Genomic DNA, 27,160 nt, shown 5'->3' with positions numbered 1-27,160 from the left:
TCAAGCCCGGAATGACAGCGGACGACCTACCACATCAGCTTCGGGTCGCGGAAGACCTGGCTCTCGTCATTGTCCCGGGCAGAGCACCCCTCTGCCTCCGGTGCCGTGGCACCGGACACATTAGACGAGAATGCCGGGTTCCACGCTGTGGGCTGTGTCGTCACTTCGGCCACGACGAGACCCAGTGCGTGAGAACGTACGCCAACGTTGCTGGTCCAGGCGGGAGCGAAGACACATCGGAGCTCCTTATGGATGAAGAGGATGCCGAGGAGGCCGCTAAGGAAGCAGCTGAAGGGGCGGATGCTCAGTCTACATCTCTGGAGATGAAGACCGAAAATGTGAACTCGGAGGGGACTGATAAGGGCAACGTGCCCGATTCGACGCCTCCACCTGCCAAGGTTCAAGTCAAGGAAAGTGGTGTTGAGGCGACGAGTGCGTCTTCAACTATCCAAGCAACCCCAACCACCGCGGTTGACGAGACAGTCAGCATCTCCGAGAGCATGGACATGACTTCCAACGCTAAAGGTGCCGGAAAACGGTTGCGCGACGATGTTGAGGACCTCAGCCAAGACACCGACGGCGCGGGTACCGAAAGACCGCCACAGAAAACCCAGACAGGCCGAAGGTCGACGTTGAAGGTCAAACTCAACGTGCCGCCAGACAGACGGCTGCTACACGGGCCACCTCCGCCTTAGCGGAGGTTGTGTCCCGGGAAGAACTTCCAAAACCCGATCTTTGATCGGGAACGGGCCTGCGACTACGTGGGTTGGCAGTCGTCGGCTCGAAAGGGAGGGCCATGTTCTTCGAGCATCACTGCATACCAGAGTCCGTATGTTTCCTAAGAAAAATTGTGTAGGGGCGTACCCTAAATCTAACTAAAACAATGGCAGACGCTATTAACCTCACCAGTCCGCTTCGTTTGGCGACATTAAACGTCAGAGGGTTGTCGCAGAGGCGAAGACAGTGTCAGATAAGTCGCATGTTACTAGAAAAAGACATTGATTTGATGGCTGTACAAGAAACAAAAATTGAATCTGAAGAAAAAACGGCTCGTTTGGTTGAAATTTTCAGAAATAAGTACAATGTATGCGTTTGCCACGCGAGTGGTACTTCTGGGGGCTGCCTTTTGTTTATTAGAAATAGCATTGGGATAATAGAGCAACAAGTTACTTCATGTGAAGGGGGGCGTTTGCTTATTTGTGATTTTTCTTTTTCTGGATTGCTGTGGCGGGCGGTTTGTGTATACGCCCCTAATAATGCTCGAGAACGTGAACAATTTTTCGTTTATCTGAGGTCTTTCTTGCGGTGTGAAAGACACGTCCTAATGTTTGGCGACTTCAATTGTGTATGCCGGCCGATAGATCGATCGAAAAAGCAACTTAGCCACGATAAAAGTGCCGCACTTCTGCATGAAATTTTGTGTGATGTTGATCTAGAGGATGTTGGGAGTGTTCTTGGTTCTTACAGTCATGTGCAATATACGCATTTTCAAGGAGACAGCCACTCAAGGTTAGACCGCATCTATGTTCCTGTTCACTTAGTTCCACTACTTTCTGAATATGGTGTGGAATGTGTCAGTTTCAGCGATCATTGTTTGGTAACGGTTACGATAGGTATGAAAAAGAAAGAACAGAAATTTAATTGGCACCTATGGAAACTTAATGACAACCTTATGCAAGATGAAGTATTTCTTAAAAGAATAAAAGAGAAATTAGACGCTGTTCTCCTTGAGGATGCAAAAAATGTTGTAGAAGCTTGGGAGATGTTCAAAACCGAAGCGAAAACAATTGCTTTAGAGAGAGCATGCGTGTTGCGGCAGAAACAAAAGCAAGAAGAAAAGCAACTGCAATGCACGTTGGCATACCTGTTGAACATGGAAAGCGGCGGGGCTGGTATATTTGCACATGATATTAAACAAATTAAAGCGAAACTTGAAGTGATTGATGAAGAGAGATATCGTGGCGCGGTTTTAAGAGCACGCGCTGAACGCGTATGGCTGGGTGAAACGCCCACCAAGCGAGCTTTAAGTGAAGAGAAGAGGTACGCTATGACCAAGGAAGTAAAAGAAATCGTTTTTCAAGGGCAGCTTACAAATGACGGGGAAATGATAGAACGTGCTTTCGTTGACTACTATAGCACGCTGCTAAGCAAGAGGACAAGCGAGATCTCTGCGTTTAAGAGTGAATATTTACCTCTTATGCCGAAAATTGATGGTCAACTCAAGGATGCCCTTGAGAGGCCGATTTCTGTAGCAGAAATTGAAAAGGCTATAGATGACCTTAGTGTAAGGAAATCGCCTGGACCGGATGGACTTGGGGCAGCGATATATAAAATTTTCAAGGTTGAAATGGCTGAGGCTCTGCACCGCGTCATAACCAAGTGTTACGAACAAAAATGGACGCCTCCTTCTTTCCGACAGACACACGTAGTACTGATACCTAAATCAACAGACCCCATTAAACTTCAATCCGTAGAGACCTACCGGCCAATAAGCTTAGCAAATATTGACTATAAAGTATTTATGAAGGTGCTCGCCCATCGCCTTCAAAGTGTAGTCAAATCCCTAGTAGGTACACATCAGACATGCGGTATAAAAGGCAGGACTATATTCACAAATATACATATAGCGCGAAGCATACTTGAATGTTGCGATACGATGGGAGATCATGTAGCTATGCTACAACTAGATTTGGCCAAAGCTTTTGACAGGGTGTCCCACGAAATCCTGTTTATACTTCTTGATTATGTTAATGTCGGATCAGTCATTTTGGACGGGGTAAGAATGATGTATGATGGTTGTACCACAAACTTAATCATTAACAACAAACTGAGCAGGCGGATTGCAGTAATGTCTAGCATAAAGCAAGGCTGTCCGACCTCAGCCTTGCTCTTTGCACTTTATTTAGAACCTTTCTGTTTAAAGTTACTACATAACCATAATATTCGCGGGTACACATTTTTTGGTAGAGAAATAAAAGTTTTAGCTTATGCCGACGACATAGCAGTGTTCTGTCGCGATAAACAGAGCATTGCAGAAGCTGTGAGGGAAGCCCAAGCTTTTTGCAAGGCTTCCGGTAGTGCCATAAGTTGGTCAAAATGTTTAGGGCTTTGGCACGGGAATTGGCCAGATGCACCAGAGGTCTTTTGCAAAATGCAATGGAGTGTATTACCCGGCACTTATCTTGGGGTTCCACTCAGTGCCTACCGTGAGCCAATCGAATACTGGACGAGCGAGAGAGACGGAATGAAAGAGCAAACTAACAAATGGGGAGGCCACAACTTTTCGATGTTTGCTAGGGCCAAAGTATGTAATATCTTTTTAGTAGCTAAAGTGTTCTACGTCCTGCAGGTGCTATGCATGAGCCGATCTTCAATTCAAAAAATACACAGAGTGTTTGCAGAGTTTATTTGGGGTTCGGTGTGGGAACGCACGAGCAGAAGTAATTTGTTTCACACATTGCGCAATGGGGGACTTGGTTTAACGCATTTGTTTTTCAAGCAACTTGTATCGAGATTTGTTTTCTTCCGCGACCAAACCGATGGGTTTCTGCGGACGGTAATCCAAGTGAGATTGCGCGACGCTTTGCCCGATTTTGTTGTATCGTCGCACGCAATCAAACCGATGGCACTAAAGGGCTATCTGCGTGAAGTTTCCATGGCGATACGTCTTCTAAACGCTCGTTTTTCGAAAGACTACTTGTTTGCAGTGTCACGAAAACAGTTGTATAAGGATCTTGTTGAAGTGTTTATACCTACACCAGTGTATCGTTCTATGTATTACTTAGGGCCTGAACGAGATGTTTTCAAGCGAGTCAATAATATGCCTGTACGAGCTAACACAAAATCATTCTTTTTCAAACTGCATACCGGCACACTGCCTGTTAAGCCATGGCTAAGAAGCAAGGGCTTGTTTGTCCCAGGGTCAGACAACTGTCTTATATGTAACAAGGAAGAAACTGTCGAACATATTTTTCTTGACTGCCACGATGCCCGCTTTCTTTGGGACATCCTGCAAAGAACAATAAAAAAGGAGCTTCCTATCACTGCGTTCGGAATAAGGTTTTTGCCATGTGCTGAACCTGACGGTGTGCCGGTGGACATGTTGATGCTATTGTGTATGCAAAGTGTGTGGCGAACTCGTATGGCTGTACGCAATGCTGATGTTGATGCAAGGCCAGCAATGTATTATTTTACCGAGAATGTTAATTATACAAGCGAAGTGTTGAAACTGCTAAGTGATCCGCCAAATTGGCTTTCAGTGTTGGACAGTTTGGCTTCGATGAAGCCATTTTAACATGACACGTCAGTCTTAGTAAAGACTAGACGTTTTAACATTCGGATTCATTTGACAATATTTGTATGTACTTGCCAAGCCGGTAATAAAAAAAAAAAAAAAAACTCGTGGCTCAGTGGTAGCGTCTCCGTCCCACACTCCGGAGACCCTGGTTCGATTCCCACCCAGCCCGTCTTGCAAGAGTTGAGCCAAAGCCACTTCTCCTCTGTCGTGACGTCACGGTGTCACGTGATTTCATGGTCACCGCCGCGCCTGAGGAGCTGGGTTGAGCCCTCGTAATATGCTTTGCATAAAAATAGAAAAAAATAGTACAGTACAAAATTCATGGGCTTAATTATAGGTATGATATCAGAGCATAAGTTTAATTACAATATGAGTTACTCATGTGTCTGGAATAATTATAATTAATTAGAAGTCACTGAGACGACAGGGGACGAAATTCAAATAAAAAAGAAGAAAATATAGAAAAAAGCACTACAGTAAAAATTCATAGTTTTCATTATAGATATTATATCAGAGCATAAGTTCTGTTACAAGTTGAGTTATTGAAGTTTCTGGCATAACTAGAAATAATTCGAGATCACTGATTACCGCACACCAAAGCACAGAATCGTAGAGTTTAGAGACCCCCCACGTGAGCACGGCTTTTGCGAAATTCCTGGAAAACAGGGAATAGAAAGCGGAACTAATGACGTCACTAATGACGTCACCAACGCAGAGCGCTTGACTGACATGGTATTGTCCGTATATCCACTTACGGGCACACGGTTGTGAAGCCACTGCAGATAGCGTGGAGCGTCCATGGTCAGAATGCTGTAGCTGTACAGGACATCCTGCGAATCACGGAAGATGGGCGAAAAGCAAAACATTCAGGAATGTCTCCGAATGCGCTTCTAGTGATTGCCAGATGTACACAATACCACAACATGATCATCCACCCGTATGTGTGTGTGGCGAGATTCCTATATTACAACTACACCTAGTGGACGTTGTTGCGTCCCAAAACGGCAATCCACATCTGCAAATATGCAAAATAAACCCGTTCCTCGATTCCTTCAGCCTCCCGGCCTCATCTCCTCGCCAACATGCAACAGGCTTAGTGCGACACTACGGTGTAGCGCAGGCCAGCTCCATGTTTTAGCCGTTCCAGTAGCGTAGGCAAGCGACCGTCTGAGTGATGCCCGAGTCCGAACCACAGACCCCTGAACCGGACCACAACGACGCTGGTAAACGGGCTGGTCGTTCGCTGGTAAATAGGTTTAAATCTGCGAGGCCTTCCAGTATAAGTTACGTCATATTTTGTGAAATAAAGGTATCAGACTTATTGGTATATCGAATTACATGCCGCGTACGTACATCTCCTGGTCACGAATTTTCCCGCCTTTGTACATTGCTTGCTAGGATTGAAACAGCGTATAGTTAGTCCGGTAAAAGCCATAACAGCGCAAACTATACATCTTTTTAACGCGATAGCGTTAAGGAGCTCGTGTCGCAGAAAAGCCGGTGTCGTCGGCGTCGGTGTCGGCGTTTTGCGGCGTTGACCGTGAGCGATAAATCACGGCAGGCACTCCATAAATAAAAAGCAACTTCCAAGATGGGCTGGGTGGGAATCGAACCAGGGTCTCCGGAGTGTGAGACAGAGACGCTACCACTCAGCCACGATTTCGATGCTTCCAAAAGTTACAAACGCGCCTCTAGTGAATGCGGTGTTGCCTTCGAAACGAGCCGTGGAAAGTTATACTGTGGTGTATATCGGTAATTATGAACATGTAACTTACAGAAGTCGCAATTACACGAGTAGCGAAGTGCGTTTCGCTGCATTTCTTCTGCGCTTTCCGCACACGGAGAGACATCTTGCGGCAAACACAGAAGACCCCCTCCTCTCCATGTACGGCGCTGCCCCGACAGATGGCGCGCCACGCGCGCATTGGAATTGGAGCTGTCGCGGGTCGGACTCTCTCCCCTGACAACGCTTCGCCTTGCTCCCTCTGTAGAATCAAGCGTCCTTCCTTTCTTTAGATCACTATCTCTCTATCTCTCTGCCCGTGCCGATCACGGCGTTTGGCTGGCGTGCATCATTTCCCCCTCCGGGATACCGAGTTCTTTGGTTCGCTCCGCTTGCTCAGGCGCACGTTTCGTTGCTGCGCCGAACGCCGCGTTGCTCGACCATATGGCTCGACGCTCACCGCGTCTGATGCGGGGCGCCTCGTAAGTGATGGCTGCCCTGTAGCCCATTGTCTTACACCCATTGGCGGGTCGACGGGAACGCTATCGCGTTCCACTCTTGAAGGCGAAGCTTAAGCGTCCTCCAATTTTTTTGTGTCAGGTGTAGATCTGTGCATTAGCGAGTATATTTGTATCCCTTAATACCGTCTGATCATAGATCTTCCAGCGATATCTATATATATGGACGTTGTACGCCACGTGTTTCAGCGACGACTAGTTGCGGAATATAAGTAAGTCAGCACTTAAAGCATGACCTTTTCTTAAAAACTCTGTGCCTAAACACAACCTTCAAGAAATACGGACTGAAAATGTGTCGTGAAAGGCCACTGCTGCGCCCGTTCTCCGTAGTGCGGTTTTTCACGGTCCGGAAAGATATCAACCAAAACAGCGTTAAATCTGGACGCAGATTTGAAGTATTTATTTCTCGACACTGGTTCAAGGCACAAGGTGCGTGCCCATGTGTAAGCCTGTGTGTGCTTGATTTGTTTGTGCCCATCTGGATACATTTCTGTGTGTTTTTTTTGTGCATATGTGTTGTGTGTATACACGCATGTGTGTGTGTTTCTTGTTTAGGCATGTGTGCGTGCATGGATGCATGTTGTTGCTTTGTGTTTGTATGCCGTGTGCGCGTGTTCGTGCATGCGTGTGTGGTTTGTTGTTTCCGTGAGTGCGCGTCTGCATGCGTATATTTGTGGGAGCGCGTGTTTCCTTCTTGTTTATGCATGCATGTGAGCATGCACGGATGTACGTTGTTTGCATGTTGTGCGTACGGGTGTCCGCGCATGCATGTTTGTTGTTTGTGAGTGCGTGTGTATGTGTGTGTTCATGCGCGTGCATGTCTGTGTGTATTTGTATATGCGTATGTCTGTTGTTTGTGCGTGCTTCAGCGTTCGTGTCTGCGCGTTTGTTGGCTGTGCGTTGCCTGCGGCCTACCTTGGAGGTGGAGACGTCGAAGATGCCTGCCATGGTCAGCAGGCGCGGCCCGATCCAGTGGCCGTTGTGCATGAGCTGGTGCGCGTCGGTCACTCCGTCCCATTCGCGCGTCGCCATGTCGACGCCACGGGGCTGCTTGAAGTACACGAAGTACGGCTGCTTGTTGCCGTTCGTCTCGTTCTTCCACTCGAAAAACCTGCCGGCGAAAAAGCGAACGTGGTTGCACTCGGCACAGCTTCAACGCCACGCGGACGGAAGCGCGTTTCCCCCGCTTCTGGTTGCGGCTTTCGCTACGTGTCGTCACGCAAGCGTGGAGCGGAATAAAGAAAAAAAAGTGCAGCTCTGTTCAGTTGCACGCACCGGTAAGAATACTAAATTCAGGGGTGGAATTAACTGTCTTCCAATTCAGTGCTCGAGTACCTAGAACCAAGTGGACAATGAATAGCATTCGCGCAAATTATTTAGGCCTATAATTTACTAGTTATTGCTTAGCAGCCAAGGGCGCGAGAAGTTAAATGGCCTGCACAAATCATCTATCCAATTGTCTCATTACAGTAGCAAAATAATGCGCAGGCTGTTTGACCGAAACAGGTAAGAAGAAAGGCTGTCAGAGCGACGTTCTTTACCCTATACTTTATTCATATCTGCATTGTTTACCAACCAAACACACGTTTAAGCGACCAGTTCATGCCGACAGTAGCCGGTGCTCAGTGGCCGCTTATCTAGTTCAAATATTTAATTTTTTTTAGTCACGCCGCTAATTATACCATGATCGGCACTCAACAGGCCCCGATCACGCAATGCACGGAAACATTTATTTTCCTCAGATACAACAAAACCTTTGTGACGCCAACACCTCCTAAAGTCGGTTCCTATTGTCAACCCGTATGTTGCTATTCTGGAAAAGTATTTTTTTGATCAGCTGGTACGGTCACATGCTCACATCAGCAAATCCATGAACGCGCGCAAGGAATCCGTATCTCGGCAGTTTCCTCTGATAAAATCACCTTTTGTTCACCTAAGCACAAATATGCAGGTTTAACATCGCGTGACAGTTTCTCGCGTTGTTTCTTTCATCCTGGATTGTCGCGTTATCTGCTGGTATTTGAAATGTACAACAAATTCATTTTTTTTTTCGTCGTCGGTGAAAATGCAGTGGTATGTCCTACACAAAAGCATACATCTGTAAAACTTGTGGCAACAAGATCATTACGCGCTTGACATATGCAGTGTGCAGTCATATGCAGTGTGCAGTCTAGCTTTATGTTACACAATAATGTATTAGCATGTTATTCCTGGTTTAATCATGAAGTTGATGAAAGTCGTTGTCCACGGTGGTGGACATTGTGCCCGAGGAGGCCATAAGAATATATTAAAAAAACATTCCCTTCAGGAGACTCAAAGTGCAATGGGTGTCCCATCCCGATCGCTGTGAGGCATGCAGGGTACGCACGCTGTAGGAGTCATGCTCTAGGTGCTCGCTCGAACTGCACGCGCTATACGCGACCGTCTTTTGCATTTTTCGCGTGTTTTACTGTATGCTGTACTCAAGAAATAAATCTCAATGCAAGTCGATTTACCGTTGAGAGAGCGCCCCCTTTCTTTTCCATATGTTTCTTCACTGGCTGTGGTTTCGTCAGATGGCGAGCGAAGTAAGTGCTTTGTTATTTACTCGATGCAGAATGCAGCACGGTCATTCAAGAGGGTGTCTTTGAACAGAAAAGAAACAATAAAGCAGGGAACTGTGTGTTCATAAAAACCCACACATACAATCAGACTTTGCAGACGGTTGCAGACGATTCTCCGCGACATTAAGAGACCAATGCCACTGTGACCGTGTTTAGCGCCAGAGGAGAGGCGTAAACTAAAGTGAAAGCGTTATCTAAAAATCGAGGCAAAACTCGATTGGTTAATTACATTTTTTTTAGAAGTGCGGAAAGAAATGTAACTGTTAACGCGAACGGAGACTTGCGAAGCCAGAGTAACGCAAGAACGAAAGATGGATTGTGACTCCACCATATCGAAGTTGTCGATCGAACCGGCTTCCGTAACGTCGTGAATTTTGACAGCGTCTGCTCTATCGACGACACACGTATTTTTTTTTCTTTTATTAAATTGCACTCTAAAGAAACGAAACACTCAAACCGTAGAGTTCTGGGACTCGTTCCTGCACAAAAGCCGCCTGAATGAGAGAAAATACTTTAAAATCAACTACGTTACGCTGACATACCAGGACTGAGATTTGGGCGAGATATTAAAAAATTATGTTTTCGATTCATTTGCACCGCTAATGATCAACCTTCCTCGGCAAAATAAATGCAAAAGGGGCGTTTTTCTACAAAACTTCCACCTCGTAATCTGATTCAGTGCTGCCACCTTCACTGTCTGGCTTCCCGGTTAGGTGAGGGACCAGAGGGATGCAATTTTTATCGCGCTATCCCCATTACTTAATATGTACGCCAGTGTAGTAGCTGAACTTCCTATATACCCAAATAAATCATGTTTATGAAGGCCCCCTAAACTGCAAGAACGAGGAGCGTACTGACACCTTTCGTAATATTGTGCAGAGTCACATGTCATGCGGATATCGAAACAAGGTAGAGATGCGCATGGGAGGTATTCTGTAAGCGTCCACCTAGTGGACATGTCCATTTCGTTCTGCTGCAGGAAGCTCCGGTTGGTTGCGCTGGGCTCCGCGTCCGTAGTAACCAGGCGCCACACCCAATCAGCACTTCAGCAGCAGGCAAAATGGACATGCCTACTAGGTGGACCCTTACAGAAGAAACCTCCCCTAGAAGGCAAAGGCTTGGCGTGATTACAGTGGTCGAACACGTAATGTCGCCGGAGCCAATGTTTGGGCAAGGAGACGTCTTCGTCAGAGCAGCAGCCGCCTTCTCTTTACAGTGTTTATATATCTCACTCACTCCCACCGCCACAGGGGAAAGAGAATAAGGGTGTCCGTACAGGGTAGGTCTCGCAACCCTTCATTATCCTGCGCCACTCGGGGTAAGGAAGAGTGGGGTAAACGCTGCAAAGCGAAAGCAGTTGCTGGCCTGGCGATGACAAGCCTCCTTGTCGAAACGTTGGCTCCAGAGGACAGTTAGGGCACAGTCGACCCTGTCACGTGGATTGTTCGACACGCAGCGAAAGCCACATGGCCCTTATAGTCAGCGTAGTATATATGCAACATGTACGCACCCTTCGGCGACGACCACGCAGCGCCTCTCGGCGGTGATGGCGCCCTTGAAGCTGCGCCGGTCCATGCAGCTCTCGAGGCGGCAGTTGATCGTGTTGAAGATGAAGTTCTGCGGCTCACCCGAGAACCAGGAAGGGACGAGTCCCCAGCGCATGGGGCTCATCATGATCCGGTGGCCCGAGCGGCCCCTCACGCTCTTGGGGACGTGGACGCTGCTCAGCATCACCGGGCTGCACGCAGCGACGGGGCGACAGCAATGCACGTAAAGATAGAAGGCGCGCAACCGCAGAGTTTCCCGCAGTAAAATTGCCAGAGAGAACTCTGACGCTGTGTTCGTTCAGCCAGGAGACTATGGGTAGTACATGTGTTTGTCTAATCTTCGTGCTTTGTGCCTTCAAAAGATCTTGCTACGTGACTTATTACGCTTTAGCTTTCTAAATTTTCCAAGCGCTCATAGTTCTCTAAACATAGCAAGGCAATCAGCCCTGCGAATTGTTGTATTCATAGGGCAAATACGTCGTTGAAAATGATCTATTGGCAAAGCCCTAACGCTGTTTGAAGCCAGAAAGGACAAAGTTTAAGCAAACCCACGTATTGAACGTCGTTCTCATGCTCGCCGAAGCGCCATGCCTGCAGCTCCCGCAACCACTAGCACGAGTCGTCCGTCTAGTAATTCCTGTAGGAAACCTTCCTATGCACACAAAAAGCGCGCTTGTGTGTGCAAATGATGCACGCACATTGCACATGCCGTATACACAGCGCGTCAGTGCCACTCACTGGTAGTTCCGGGGAGAGATGTTGTACGAGGGCCGGTACTCGCCGCGGCTGTTGAGGTCCACCCACTTTGGGTTGCAGAAGCGACCGGCGTCATCCTGATACTGGCAGGCGTGCAGCAGCGACGCCTTGTTCAGGGCGCTGTCAGGGAGGAAGGCCGTTCAAAGGAATGCATGCCACTGTGTCGCACTCTAACGCACCTCAGTAGAAAACGCAGAACACGGGAGTAAAAAAAAGAAAGAAAATATGTTGGAAGGCAATTCGATGAAGTACAGTCTTCCTGACCAAGTTGGAAATAAGAAGGGGATGAACGAAGCGTACAACTTATTTTGAGAGCCGCGCGGAATTGGCAACGTTCAATAAACGTCAACTAGAGGTTAAATCGCCTTCCAAATATTTTCGTCAGGTATCATCATTATCATCATCTTGATCATCATCAGTTATCATTGTCCTCACCCTCCCTATCATAATTACCACGTACCCAGTGACCTCGAGGGTACATACCGTGTGGTCCATACCAAGTGATCCCAGTGGCACTTATAGTTGGGCTGCACTATCTCCGGGATTGGCCAACGAAAGAGCATAGAAACCACGCATACATCACACGAAAAAGGAGGGGGGGGGGGGGGGGTAACTCACCAAGAAAGTTTTTAAAAAATTGGAGGAAGCTTAAGCTTCGCCTTTAAGAGTGGAACGCGATAGGGTTCAAAGACCCCTACTGCTTCTCATGCTTCCCGGCAACTGCTGCTTATGTTACCGTAACGTTTACCCAGAAACGCTAGCTGTGAACGCGGCCCCTTGCGTGGAGCATTATCCTGTTATTGTTTCGCACTTTTAATATTTCACTCAGAGAAGAGCTAGTATAAAGGACATGCGCTGTCGTTGTGTTTTTTTTTTATTTATTACATGTGTTTGTCGGCTGCCATTCTCAAAATTCCTAGGAATAACGTCGTAAAGAATGAAAGACAAGATATGAGCAACTTTGGTGGTAGAGAAGTGGTTGGGTATATGTGTGGTTCAGAATTTCGTTCAAAACACTTGTTGCCGACGCGACGTCCAACGCCGACGCGGTAGGCCGACGCCGGAGTTTCTGCGACACGGGCTAATTAATGCTGTCGCGTGAAAAGTGTATTGCGCTTTCACGTCCGCCGTTTCGAACGACACTGGCGTGAGTCATTCTCAGAGGTTTGTCAGGCAAGGCGCAGTAGCTCTACACAATGCGCTTTCAACCGATCACCTGCAAGAGGTGTTTATGACCAGCTCCCACTCTTCGTTTCCCGTGTTTCATTCTTTCCAGCCATATGCACGCTGCAGGAGTACGTTACCGTCGAGTCATTACCTCAGGTCAACCGAGCCCGAACGGGAGACGCAAGCGCGTACAGTGGCAGACCCGTTCCTTTTATTGCGATAGAATTCATCATCATCATCAGCCTGGTTACGCCCACTGCAGGGCAAAGGTCTCTCCCATACTTCTCCAACAACCCCGGTCATGTACCAATTGTGGCCATGCCGTCCCTGCAAACTTCTTAATCTCATCCGCCCACCTAACTTTCTGCCGCCCCCTGCTACGCTTCCCTTCCCTTCGGATCCCTTCCCTTGCGATAGAATTATATGGGTACTATAGGCTCATTTTCGTCGTCATCGTCAGCGTCGCCGTGATGTTCCGTATAAAGGCCGAGTGCGATATCAGCGTGACCGCGCGCCGTATGCTACAGGTGCGAGTGAAAGTGTGCGAGGGTGAGCAGAGGATGGTGATTTGGTCTCGCGCGCGCAAGGGTAGAAAGGCGGGGTGCAATTCGCGCGGTAGAAAGTAATAGTGAATAGAAAGGTATAAACCAAACTAACTATAGGCACAACTAATTGAGGCAATCTTTACAATTCATGCATTCTCAGGAAAACTAAAAAAAACCTACTCGTTGCCCTGCGCTTTGGCACTGATATTGTCCGCGATTGCGCGGTTAGGAGACTTAAGTGTAATAAAGAAATTGTCTTTTATGCGGTCCGTTCACCGCAAGGATTGTGGCAGTTGCACTTGAAGGGAAAATGTTAAACTAGGCTTTATCACAGTAATTATAAAAAAACAATCCACACACACATACACACACACACACACACACACACACATACATATATATATATGTATATATATATATATATATATATATATATATATATATATATATATATATATATATATATATATATATATATATATATATATATATATATATATATATATATATATATCAAGCGATGCTTCGCGAATGTGCGACTTTTTTTTCAAAAGTGCCCAGTTTAATTTTCTTACGTTTACTTATATTATACAGGGTGACCCAGCTAGCCTTGGCCACCTTAGCCCAGGTTTGAAAATATGCCGAAGTACCCAACGAAGACGAGACCAAATGCATGTCGTTGGCTATTATGTGGAGGAAGTCACGCTATTTTTTGTATTTTGCCTAACTGCATCATTGGTTAAACGGATTGAAGACAAATTTTCACGATACCCATTCTTTTGGTGCAACGGGAAGCTTACTGGTCTGAGTGTCGAACCGTACGGTGGTAGCGCAGAAAACGGCGTGGAACATTTCTTATCTGAATTTTCCCGTCTGCATCGCGCTTCCTGCTGGAAACAATTATAGGTGAGCGCAATAGTGATTAAGCGCTGGCACTGGTGGGAAGCACACTGCAAATGCGACGCTAGCTGTAATATTTTGTTTATCAAGCCAAAGTACCTGCGGTTCATGTTTTCTGATGTGCTTCATTATTTCTACAATTACAGGTGGCGTCCAAACCTATGCACCAGCGACGGCTCCCTCCAAGTGACAGAAGCCAGTCTCGAAGGCCATGCTTTTGGTAGCCACATGCGCCAGAGATATTTTTAGCCAAGTGGTAGGATATGCCAGTAGTGCTATTATTATCGAAGTGTCGCACCCCGCCATTCACGGCACAACTAGTGCATGGCACTTTGTGTTTCACAAGAACCACATAACCCGGAGTATACTCGCTCACAAACTCGTCCGCATTCAACAGCATTCATGTGCGCCGCCATACATTGAGCGACGCGACGCACCGGTCCATTCGTAACGACGAACGCAGCGCCGCTCGTCAGCGTAGACTTTCTTTACTTAATAATGCGCGTACAATAATACGCCTAATATTATAAGAACTGTAATTTTAAGCAGTAAGTATGAGTATGCAGTACCCAATAGCAGCCCACTTACGTACACTAATCTCTCACACTTCCTCAGAACTACCGAGGTTTCACCGCCAGTTCACGCCACTTACCATTTTTTGTGACTTCCTGTGCCAATTTCATTATTAGTTCTACTTTAATAGCGAACGACATGCTCAATTTCATCACTACAAATTATGGTCTTTTCCTTTCCACTACCATCTCACAACACGTTCTGACCGGTTGTCACTCCCTTTACGATAACTTGCCAACTTCGCTGATATTAAAGTTTGGACAATACTTTCGATGAGAAATCTGAAAATCGCATAGGAAACATCTAATTCAGCATTTTTTCTAACTACCTAACTGCTACAGAACAATCTTTTTCCGCACTCTAAAGAAAGCCCGCGAAATAGAGAAAAAGTCAGACGACATAAACCCCCTTGAGCGCCGCAATTACAGAGCTCTCAAATGCATTGCGTATGATCGACAAACGCATTATTGTTAAGACTCATTTGAAGCTTGCCAACGTTAATGCGCGAGCGAGGGAAGCATGTATATACGCTGGCCTACACTGCCTGAAGCAACAGAAACAACACTAATTCAAGGCAGTGGCAAGTGCGTATCACGGCTGAGAACATGGCTCAAAAGATGCCGATTTCTCTGCAAAGGACCAGTAGCGTCACCTGTCAATGCGCGGCGCGCGTTTTTTCATAGTGGTGGCAGATAGCGCCACCATTTTGCAGAAGGTGACATCGCGAGCTTCCTGGTTGTACTCAACGGTGGCTTTATGTACTTTACTGTGAGGTAGCTCTGGGCTGCAAATTTCGACATTCTTACGTACTGACCTACAAAGAGCGCATTTAGACTGACATGCTGCTGCTTAGATAGTGGCAGCGCAGAGACACAGGCTTTGGTCGCGCGATTCATGCTAATGATGTGCTTCACTCTCGGCAGTTTATAAAAGAAATAAGCAGACCGGGTAGCCCAGAAGCTGTGCTAAGTGTGCTTATCGTTCATACGCGGCATGTTTGGGAATACTGCAATCGCGGCGTGTTAGCAGACATGCAGGCATATCACGCGCTTCCTTATTTCTCGTATTGCGAGCTTTCCTTAGAGTGCAGGAAAAGTGACTATACGTAGCAAGTAGGAAGTAAGAAAATGATGAATTAGACGTTTCCTAGAACGCTCTCCAACTTTCTCATTGGAAGAATTGTTCTGACGTTAATACTTGTAAAGTTGGTTAAATAATACTAATTAATCGTCAAATTGGGCAAAATACGAAAATAGTGTCAGTCGGTCCACGCAATAGCCAACAAGGTGCGCTTAGTCGCGTCCCCCTAGCGTGCGTCGGCGTATTTTTAAACTTGAGTTAGCTCAGAGATAACGTGTTATTGGTCGTTCGCTTTAACGCAATATGCTGTGCCCTCTCTCTATATATATACACATAGATATGCACGCACACACTCGTCGCCGCGACGCAACTACCATAGCAATCAAAGACCATGGTGGCTTGCCGCAACGCTAAAGCAACGGGGCAGACGTACCATGCCATGCGGCCGCACATGGTGTACCGGCGGCGACTCGGCTGAGGCTGGAGCTCGTCGTCCCGGGGAGGGGCAGGTCGGCCAGCGGATCAGGAAAAATTTTCAGACAAGGTACACTGATCTCCAATCAAGCCATCGCCATCAGCCCCCGGAACAGGTCCAACAGCCATCTTCGTCGTCTTCGTCGATGCATCACAGTGCCGAGGGTGGCGTCACGGTGTGTTTTCCAGTGATCTGTCTTGGTGCAGTTGCGCGTTTCTAGCCTCCAGTATTCTTAGTCTAGCTTATCTTGCAATCCTGCAGCGCGCATTTCTCGCTTGCCGCCCTTTTGTTCGTCCTTATTCCGAGACATATGTGCGTGCAACTAGATTGGTAAGGAGAAAAGCAACGACGTCGGTGCGGCGAGGCCTCGGCATTCGGTTGTTGGTCATCATCATTCTCTGGTTTGTTGGTTGCAGGGTTGCCATATTGGGCTATTAATAGCCAAATTGGGCTACTCTTTGTCCGAGTTGGCGACAGAATTTTCGTTTTGGCTATGAGGCTATTTTTGGGCTACATTTTCTTCCTGTGTAAAAAAAGTAAAAAATAGTGAAGCACAAATGAAATGCACACTGGAATCAAAATGCAGACGACAGCAAGTTAAAGAAATTGAGCGCGTCTGCTACAAAATCAAAATTTGCAAGTTCTACACTCTAAAAACAGTTGTACCCTTTGGGGTGTATATTTGCCACACAACAATAATCGTCATCTCTCTTGTCCGCATTTCCTTTCTTTAACGCGCCGAGCCCGGTACTTTCCAGTAACGAACGGCATGCGTGTTATCAGCATGACATAGCATTCCCGACAGGAAAGTAATGAGCGCAGCGTTTTCAAGAAAGGAAATGCGGGCAAGACAGATGAAGATTCATTATTGTTGTGGCAAATATACACTCCAAAGGATGTAAACTTTTCTTAGAGTGTATGTGAGAGAAGACGTATCCATGTCGAAAGGTCAAGGATCGCGGCCTTTTGATAAATTTAATTAAGAAAGCTGGCCTCAGGAAACACGCCTCCATCCGCGAACTAACGCTACCCGCGCGCGCAGGCCAGCAAACAAACTGTTGCTGTCTGCACATGTGAGCTGTTGGCGTGCTACGTTTTAAGCATGACATGTTTTTAGCTCCCGCTGACAGTGCGCCGCAGATGACCTCGGCGCCAGAGTGGAGGGAGAACACCGAGCTGAACCGAACCGAAATTTGCCGAATTTTCTGCCTGCCGCATGGCGCCTACGTGGCAATTCACTCGGACCCTAGCTTGCCGCTCAAAGTTCTCCTCCTCCAACGCCAACACACAACGTATACTCTTCGTTGCTCCACAGCCACCCGTTCCCTACACAACTCCAAACCCTCCCCCTGTCTTTGCTATCATTACCCGTATCAAATGCCGCCGTCGAACGAGTGTTCAGCCAGGTCTCGCTCATTAAAACCGGTCTTCTAAATAAAATGTTAAAGGAAACATTGGTAGCGCTCCTTCACGTGAAGTTTGGCCTGGCCAGGAACGGAGGCTGCTGCAAGGATTTTAAACCGGGCCAATAATTTTTGTCCCGTTTCAGCCCTGACATTTTGTATGGACCAAGCAGTTTCACTTCGCAATAAGCTTGTGATGCTTAATAATGTACTCTTATACAAAGGTACACCCTCTGGGGTGTATATCTGCCACACAACAATAATCGTCATCTGCCTTGCTTGCGTTTCCTTTCTTGAAAGCGCCGCGCCCGCTACTTTCCTGACAGGAATGCTGTGTCATGCTGATAACGTGCATGCCGTTCCTTACTGGGAAGTACCGGGCTCGCAGAGTCAAAGGAAAGAAATGCGAACAAGACAGAAGGCGTTTATTCTTGTCTGGCAAGATACAAACCAAATGGCGTAATTTTGTGTTAGAGTGCAGCATACTTCCTTGTGCCTATATATATTGTACTAGATTTTGTACCAACCGCCACCTTTTGTGCTAGACTTTCTCTTGCAATTTCTTGTAGTATTTAGTTTAGTGCATTATGTGGTGTTAAGCAAAATTATCTTCAGCTGTAAGTAATAATACTGAACGCTCAAATGCATGCCATTGCTTAGCGTGTTTTTTGCGCGGTGCTATTTGTGTGTTGTTCTTTTCGTGATTTTTTGGTGCTCTGGGAAAAATAAAACAGTGCATTTGCCCTGAAGACCGCGTTTGCTTTATCATGAATTTGCCAGCATCCCTGCGTTTCTGAATTTATTGCGCTTGCGCAGCATATGTTTTCCTGCCGGATGGCCTCCGTGACGATGCGCGCGGAGTTCATGCGTGATGATGCGTGGAAAACTGATATGTAGGTATTCTTGCCGAAAATTAATTCAGTAAGCTTATAAGAAATGACTTCACAAAAAGACAAAGCTTTTTGGCTACTTTGGGCTACCCAAAAGTTTAGCTTTTGGCTACATTTGGGCTACTGCGGAGGCCAATTTGACTACCTGTGGTTGGAGCGATCTGGCAACCCTGGTTCGTTGGTTGGCTGGTTGGTTGGTCGCATGCTTGGCGTTTTTACGGTCAAGGCGTAACTAGCCAAAACAATAGATTATTGTCAACATTGATTGTCAAAGATACTCTGAATTGCGAAAAATGAAATTAGAAACGACGTTCGGCATTCTTAGATCGAAATTCTTGTTCGATCTAAATTTACTCTGAGGGCTTGACCCTTGGGCACAGCGGCAAGATGGTTGGTGACGCGATCCAGGCTTTCATTGCTGGCTCCGCAAGATTTAGAACACAAAATCAAAAGTTAAAGTTCTGTTATAATTGTACAAATCTATTTTATTAACGGTATCTTTGTTTTTATGTATTCCTACGTTCTATTAAATTCGCAAGATAGAATCTACCTATTATTTCCGATGTAACTATTCACCGATTTTCTTTACAGTTATCTTATAATTCTTTTTTTTTATTGTTATGTACCAAAAACTCAGGTATAAGCTCCACAACTGGCTAGCTCATCAAATCGGCGGTGTTTGTCCGAGGTCATGAAGTATTCTACACGGCACCAAAGTTGCTCATACTTTGTCTTATAAATTATTTACATTTATTCCTCCGAATTTTCAGAATCAAAGCCCACAGACAAATGTCACGAAACGAAACAGCGACAGTGCACGCCTTTTATGTTACATCTTCTCAGACTGAAACATGAACGTGCAAAACAACAACAACAGATCGGCCCACACAAGAGGCCGCGTTTCTGCCAGGAAGCTCGCTTTCGTGCACATCGTTTTGCTTAGACGCCGCTGTGCTCACTGTGCAAGTTCGCGACGCCTCTTCTTTGCATGTGTAGCAATGGCACATTCCCATTGACACACCAGCCGTTGCATCATCGAGATCAAATGCAACAACCGCGTTCGCACCATTTCCGTTTGTACTCACTGCTCATGTTCGCGGCGTCTCTTTGCGGAAAGAAGAAACTTTATTCAATGACGGTATGATGAGCCTTATTGAAAGGGGGATGAGTCATCGGCCTATTAAGGGTAATGGAGTTGGGGAATTCGGAGATGAGGACAGGGCCATCCACCGAGGAATGCTTTTCCGCATCGTCACACCATGCGGAGAATTCCCGATTCCGCAGCAAAGGCCAACAGCGCTCGCAGGACACTGTCGGCCACCGCCGAGTCACGGATCCACTCCTCGAAGCTGGCTGCTTGACCCCGGTGCTTTCGCCGGAGGGCTGCATACTTTGGGCACTCCCACAGCAAGTGCCTGATGGTTGGTGCAGCTGCCGTTTTACAGGCCGGGCAACTTGTTTGTATAGGTTGCAGCTCTTCTGTAGTCTTGCCCTGCAGTACCGGTGCTGGTCTTGTGCACGAGTACTTGACACGCGCGCGACAAGCCTGCAGGTAGTGGATCTTCCTTCGGCGTATGTTGTAGGCGTTCAGGGAGCTGTCGTCGCCTCTGTCGTTGTTCTAAGAAGGGTGTATCTTCATTTCCGTCATTTTCCGGGGCACAAAAGTTGCTACGTCACTGCAGCGGTTTATGGTTAATATCGCGTTCGCAGCGGCGTGAGCCGCCTCGTTCTCTGATACTCCGCAGTTGCCGGGAACCCATCATACCCGAGTTTCGAATGCTTGCACAGTGCGCAGCCTCCTGCTTGCCTCTGCTATCTTCCTTGCGATGGGGTCAGTGTGGGGAGACCGTAATACCCGCCCCACCGCCTGACTGTCGGTACATATTGTAATTTGTGAGGCAGCTGGAGGTTCTTCGAGGGCTTCGTGCAGTGCGTCACAGATAGCCAGCAGCTCGACCGTACGTCTGGTGGTTCTTGATTACCACATGCGCACTCTTGGGCGTGCGTGATACCATGCAGCGTCGAGGCTTTGTATTCCAACTGCGGCTCGCGTACCATCGGTAGTCATGCGGAAGGCAGCGTCCACGTAAAAGGGAGTGGCACAGGAACTGGCTAGGCTCTCCACGTGCCGATTTGCGTAGCACTCTCTGCGCTCTGGGTGGCAGCGCGGGTCCATGCACCCTGGCAAAAGTCATGAGTCAACCATCCAGTTGTTGATGTACCTCCTATGGCAGCGTCAGTGGTGCGGGCTCTAACTCCTAGTCCGGGGTTTCGCCAAGAGCGCGTAGGAAAGCGCGGTCTTGGTGCGTTGAGTGGCGTCGGAGCTGGTCTACATTACGCCTATGTTCGATAGTGTGTTCAAGTGGTGGCAATTGCGCATAGCGTCGCAGATCGTCCAACCGTGGTTGGCGCGGTAGCCCGGTGACAACGCGTACTGCTTCGTTGTCCAGAACCTGCACCTGCTGGACGTGTTGTTTCGTCAGTCTGTACGCAAGCGCTCCTTATGCTGCACTGGACACCAGCGTAGCCATGGACAAACTGGCGGGCTGTCTTGCTTTCGGCCTCTCCGGGGCACCACGACATTCGCCGTATCAAATGGAGGATCCGGCGCCAAGTTGGATGCAACTTTCGGATTCATATGTCGGGCCGACCGTCTGCAGCTATCGGTACACCAAGGATTTTCACATAGCCTTCCGTCACTGATTGGATATTCACTGATCAAATAGATTATTCTTACGAGCGAACCCTAGTCGAGAGCCCCACTGGCCTTAGCCGCCCGTCCAACCTGGTCGACCAACGATTGCTGTTCAGCCAGGTTAGAGTTGGACAGTCGCGCCTCCCACTGCTCCAACGTGTATGGTGCTGCCAAACATGTGTCTCAGGTGCGGGGGCTATTGTAATAAGCAGCCCCAGGAAATGTGAAAAAGTGTAAGACTTCCTTCGGGAACCCATCATCAGTGAGGATAAACCCCTGTTTGAATTTTTCTCCAATTTATGGCCTGCTCTCCTGTTAGAAGTTTATCGGGTGGAGCGCATACTTCCGGGTAAAACGCTGATAGGCGAGCAAATCCCTTGCGATTTTAAGGTTACACTTTTGATAGGGGGCTGTGGTTTGGAAGTTTTCTGAGGGGACCTGTGTCGCTGCTCGTAAAGTTAAGGCGCGAGCCGCGGCGTCTGCCTTCTCATTTCTCTCCAACCCCTGGTGTCTCGGGCATCAGAAGTTCGAGTGGCGATTGTGGAAGTTATGTTGCATTACAGTGCTACAGCCTTTGCGAATTCTGCCTCGTAGTAGAAGCGACATGTAGCCTGGGAGCCCGTGATGATGGTACTGTCATGTCCTCCACATTCACCCATGTGTATGGCCAGCGCGATAGCTCTGGTCTCTGCTTCCGTCACTGAGGACTAGCTGAAGGAGCGCACATTTACTATTTCGCCGTGTTCGTTGAGCACCACAGCGACCCAGTGTTGGCGGTCGGGGCGTTTTCCTTGTTGATTAACTTGTCTGTAGGGGGCAACGTCGGCATAGCAGACGTCTTCCCTATTCAGACGGAGAAGTAGTGCTCATAGCCACACTGTGTGAGCCCTACGTCTCCCCTCGTTACGCTCTGGGTGCATGTGCCTCGTCAAAGAGGCCACGTATATATGGTCCCTGTCCGAGTGATCAAGTTCATCGAGATCCTTTCCCCCGTGCTGTGGGTAGGGCGGTATGCCAATTGTCTTTACTATGTCTTTACCCGCTCTGGTTCGGCTGAGCCTCTCGCGCTAAGTGATCAGAGTTGCCGCAGCGAGTTCACTGTAGGTATTGGAAATGCCCAGCGCAAGTAACTTTTCCGCTGATGTTTTGTAAGCTGTTCTAATTATTGTGTGCACCTGGGATTCTTTGGCCTTGTTTAATGAGTGATAGGGAAAGCTAAAGGAAACCCTGCTAATTATTAAGGCTTGCACCAGCGTGACGGTGTCTGCCTCTTTCATTCCTTGTTTGGGATAGACTTTTTTAAAACAGGGTTGAAGTGCCTCAGACAGGCTGGCCAACGTTTCGATAGGTGGACCTATCTTCGTCAAAGGCGGCCTCGTCATCCTCGGCGTGTTAGTTTTAAAGGGTTAGTGCAGTGACGTCACGTGCGGGTGTTGTCGCTGGCGGCTGGTTTCCAGCCGCCAGCGACAACACCCGCACGTGACGTCACTGCACTAACCCTTTAAAACTAACACGCCGAGGATGACGAGGCCGCCTTTGACGAAGACAGGTCCACCTATCGAAACGTTGGCCAGCCTGTCTGAGGCACTTCAACCCTGTTTTAAAAAAGTTTATACCACAGTGTGCCATTCCATCTGCCAGCCCCTTTCTTGTTTTTGGACTTGTTTGGGATAGGTAATTCAACGTATCATTTTTGCTATGCTGTCGTCGTTCGTCGGGCCCGGACCACATGAGTGGCCCGCCCATTCTGCTGCAACCAGAAGCCCGGTATTCGGAGTTTGGGTACCTCCTGTATGCGGTGGCCGTAAAGCAAAAGTTCCACATGACATGACATGACATGACAAGAACTTTATTTTAGTCCTGAGGGACTGAGACCTCGGGGAGCCAAACCGAAGGCTCCCGAAGATCAAGTCGGTGGCTCCGCCCACGATGGAACCGGGAGATCAAGTCCCGCGGCAATGTCGTGGGCCCTCTGGACAGCCTGGAGTTGAATATTGAGATTGCTGCTCTTGAGAGAGTCCTGCCATTGTTCTTTCGTGATGGGTGGAGAGGCGTTAAGGGCTGGGCACAGCCAGAGCATGTGGTCAAAGGAGCATGAGTCATGACCACATTTGGGGCACGACTGTGAGTGTTCAGGATCTATCCTGTGAAGAGACCGAGGAGTGGGATATGTACGGGTTTGCAGGAGTCTTAGTGTGGTAGCCTGAGGTTTATTCAATTTGGGGTGAGGGGGTGGAAATGTCCTCCTGCCTAGTCGATAATGAGAAACAATTTCGTGGAATGTACTTAATGGATCTTTGTGGATGTTGACCTCGTTCCAAGCCTGGCTACCCGCGACAGCGCGGTGCGTGAAATCGCGCGCTCTCCGGTGGGCCTGCTCGTTAGGATTACATCCAAGCGGGTTAATTGAGCTGTCTAGATGGGCTGGGAACCACGAGATTTGGTATCCTCCTTCGGTACTCTCCCTAGTCCTTCGTAGTGCTTTGATCACAATACTGTACGCCTGTTCAGATATGAGGGCGGACGAGAACGATCTAACCGCGGTGCGCGAGTCCGAGAAGATGATAGCGGGAACTTTTGAGCTGTGAAAAGCCAGAGCGATCGCCGCTTCCTCCGCCACATGGGCAAACTTAGTATAAACAGAGGCTGCATTGACCAGGTTGCCCCCCACGTCTACCACCGTGACAGCGAACTTATCCCCACTGTCATATCTGGCAGCATCGACAAAGAGGGCATCTAGCTTCTGCTGATTGATCCTTTTAAGGATGGACTTGGCTCTCGCGAATCTTCTGCCTTGGTTATGCACTGGGTGGATGTTTCGCGGGACGGGGTCAACCATGATATGAGCTCTGGTTTCCCGGGTCAAGCTAACTTTGGTCGCCGGTTCATGTCTGGGTTGGATTCCTGCTTCTTCTAAAATCTTAATCCCTGGCTTAGTGGATGAAAGTCTCATTATCTGAGCCGCTGTGTGAGCTTCTATTAGCTCATCGATGGTGTTATGGAGTCCTAGCTCCAGCAGCTTCTCAGTGCTTGTGGACTGCGGAAGGCCGAGCACGCGCTTGAGGCCGGTTCTGATTAGGGAGTCGAGCTTGGCCTTTTCCGCTTTACCCCAATTAAGGTACGGCGCGATGTAGGTGACATGACTCAGGAAGAATGCCTGATAAGCTCTGAGCAAATTATCCTCTTTAAGACCGCCTCTTCGATTTGAGACGCGGGCTACAAGTCTTAGGACATTACTAGCCTGTCCAGTGAGCCTGTTGAGGGCCGTCGAGTTACAGCCCTTGGCATCGATGAGGAGACCTAGTATCTTGACCGAGTCCTTCCTCGGTATGGGATGCCCATTTTTAGCTCGAATTTCTACCGGCAGTGTTTCCAGAGGCGCAAGATTTCTCACCCCCTGTCTGGACTGGCGGTATAACAGTAGCTCTGATTTAGCGGGGGAGAGTTCAAGGCCTGTGTTTGAAAGAAATTCTTCGGTAGCCTCCAACGCGCTTTGTAACGACTGTTCGAGCATGGCTAGCGATCCGCCCGGCGCCCAGATCGTAATATCGTCCGCATAAATGACGTGACCCACGTTCGGAATTGCAGCGAGGCGAGTGGAGAGTTTGTGCATGGCTATATTAAATAAGAGTGGGGAGAGGACTGAGCCCTGCGGGGTGCCGCAGGTGCCTAGTTCGTAGGGTCCTCCCGTGACCATGCCTAGTCGAAGGTGTGCCTTGCGATCAGCGAGGAAGGATCTGGTGTAATCATGAAACCGCTGGCCCAGGTTGAGAGACGAAATCTCTGTCAGGATGTGTTTATGCGCGACCCTGTCGAAAGCCTTGGAGAGGTCCAGTGCGAGGATCCCTCTCACGTCGCGAGTAGGGTTATTAAAGATTGCTTTCTTAAGCAAAAGCATAGCGTCCTGCGTGGACAACGCCTGTCTAAAGCCGATTAGATTGTGTCTAAATAGCTCCTTGTTTTCAATATGTTCAGTGATCCTGTTATGTATCGCGTGCTCCGCAACCTTGGCGATGCATGATGTAAGGGAAATAGGCCGCAGATTATTTATATGTGGAGGTTTTCCTGGTTTGGGTATGAGTACCACTTTTGCGGTACGCCAGTCTATCGGGACCTGTCCACTTTTCCATACCTCATTTATTTTGGCCGTGACTATCTCGATTGCCCTATCGTCTAGGTTCCTAAGGAGTTTGTTCGTGATTCCATCTGGTCCCGGGGCTGATCTGCCATTTAGATTTAAGAGAACGTGTCTGATCTCTGACACGGCGAAAGGTTCGTCTAGATCAGGTGCCGGCAATCCCATGTAGTTCAAACGCTCTACTGGGCGATCCGCGTCTTCGGCGAGGGGGAGATAAGTACGTGCTAAGTTGTTGGCTAATTCCCTGTCGGTGAGACCGATTGCGGTTTGCTTTTTAATGAGCCTATCCGTTGCAAGGCTAAGAGTGTCCTTAGATTGTTTATCGTTGAGGAGACTTTTAAGTAAGCTCCATTTGCTACCTCTTCGCATACGCCCGTCCGTTTCGGTACACGTCTCATCCCATTGCTGCCGGGCGAGCTGGGCCGAATAGGTTTCAATCTCCTTGTTAAGAAGCGCGATTTTCGATCTGAGTCTACGATTAAGCTTTTGGGTCTTCCACCTGGCTGAGAGGGCGTGTTTAGCCTCCAGAAGGTGAGCAAGTCTCGAGTCCATTTTAGGAACTGCAACATCCGTAATGATTTCTTTGGTTGCTCCTTTAACCGCCTTGTTCAGATTATCTAGCAGATCTGCATAAGTTTCGTCTGGCGGGACTGTTTCATTTCGGATTTTTCGAAACAGGTCCCAGTCCACATACTCATATCTCGCGGGTGGTCTGGGTTTGACACGCAACATAATTTCAAGTATGTAATGGTCACTGCCTAGCCCCTCCTGGAGGTTGTCCCACGTGCCCTCGATACCTCGGAGGAAGGTGAGATCGGGAGTCGTATCTCGACTGACCGAATTACCGGATCTGGTGGGGAGCCTCGGGTCTGTGGCGAGTATTAAGCCGAGCTCTGCAGCGTTGAAGGCCAAGTTTGTCCCTTTTGCACTTTTGTAACTGTACCCCCATTCCGTATTGGGTGCGTTAAAGTCACCCGCGACAACGAGAGGCGCGTTTCTCGCCGCCCTAGACGTGGTGCCTAGTAATGCTTTAAAGTCTCTTTTCCTATCCGATGGTGCGCTGTACACGTTGAGGATGAAAATTTTAGAATTGATTGTTCTGTTGGGTACGATCTCTATTAACTGGGCCTCGAGGCCCGCTTTGTACGCGCGGACCTCGTGCTCAACGAACGAGATGTTTTTTCTGATTAGGGTAGCGATACCTCTGCCCTTTTCTCTCCTGTATGCTACCGTGCGGTACCCCGAGAGGGAAATTTCAGCTGTACATAGCGTTTCCTGTAACAATATAACTTGCGGCTTGTCCGCAATAGACCTGATAAACTGTCCTAGTGGGGCCTTGCGCCTCTGGAAACTTGCGCAGTTCCACTGCCAGATTTTCAGATTCGTGCTGTTTGCGTTCGCCATTTTGCCTACTGAGTATGATGAATTAGCCCTTTAGCCCCACTTTCGGGATTCGGGTTTGCCTGATTCTGCACTGTCGACACCGTAAGCCTGCCTTTGGCTTGGACCTTGGGTCTCTCTAGTTGAGTTAATCTCGTCTCCATCCCGGAGAGCATTTCCATCATGCGTCCTAGGGTCTTTTCTATGGCAGCTAGCTTGCCTCTGCTGTTTATTTTGGCAGGAGGATCGGCGGCGGTAGCTATGGCTTCGCTCGGCTCAGCCATCTCATCCTCCTCTTCTGACTCGCTGACCGGGTCTGGGTTGGGAGCTTTACGCTTGGATTTACCAGCAAGTGGGCCTAGATCTTTAATTTTATCCTCATCGTGGTTCGAGATTTGCCCTCTAATGCTATTTAGGGCTTCTTTAAGCTCTGCAAGTTCGCGCCTGAGCTGTTGATTTTCCGCCTCAAG

At 48.2% G+C, this 27,160-nt stretch overlaps 1 protein-coding gene across 2 annotated transcripts in view; it reads right to left on the bottom strand.

Annotated features, from left to right (window-relative positions):
• LOC135911705 (abasic site processing protein HMCES-like) overlaps window positions 1–16,336 on the bottom strand; it is a 38,190-nt gene extending 21,854 nt beyond the window's left edge. Inside the window, exons 1-5 of one of the 2 annotated variants that reach the window (XM_065444059.2) lie at window positions 16,143–16,336; window positions 11,427–11,564; window positions 10,652–10,879; window positions 7,454–7,649; window positions 5,053–5,127 (exon numbers count right to left, since the gene is read on the bottom strand). In XM_065444059.2, coding sequence (XP_065300131.2) covers window positions 5,053–5,127; window positions 7,454–7,649; window positions 10,652–10,879; window positions 11,427–11,564; window positions 16,143–16,162 — 657 coding nt within the window. In that variant the 5' untranslated portion in view covers window positions 16,163–16,336. The remainder of the gene's footprint in view (window positions 1–5,052; window positions 5,128–7,453; window positions 7,650–10,651; window positions 10,880–11,426; window positions 11,565–16,142) is intronic. The other variant, XM_065444058.2, reaches the window with a different exon arrangement.
• Window positions 16,337–27,160: the final 10,824 nt, after the last annotated feature.

This window comes from Dermacentor albipictus, chromosome 5, assembly GCF_038994185.2.
Source record: "Dermacentor albipictus isolate Rhodes 1998 colony chromosome 5, USDA_Dalb.pri_finalv2, whole genome shotgun sequence".
In the NCBI taxonomy this organism is placed as follows: domain Eukaryota; kingdom Metazoa; phylum Arthropoda; class Arachnida; order Ixodida; family Ixodidae; genus Dermacentor; species Dermacentor albipictus.
Note: the sequence above shows the minus strand (reverse complement) of the source record. Positions and strands in the feature narration are given on the sequence as shown.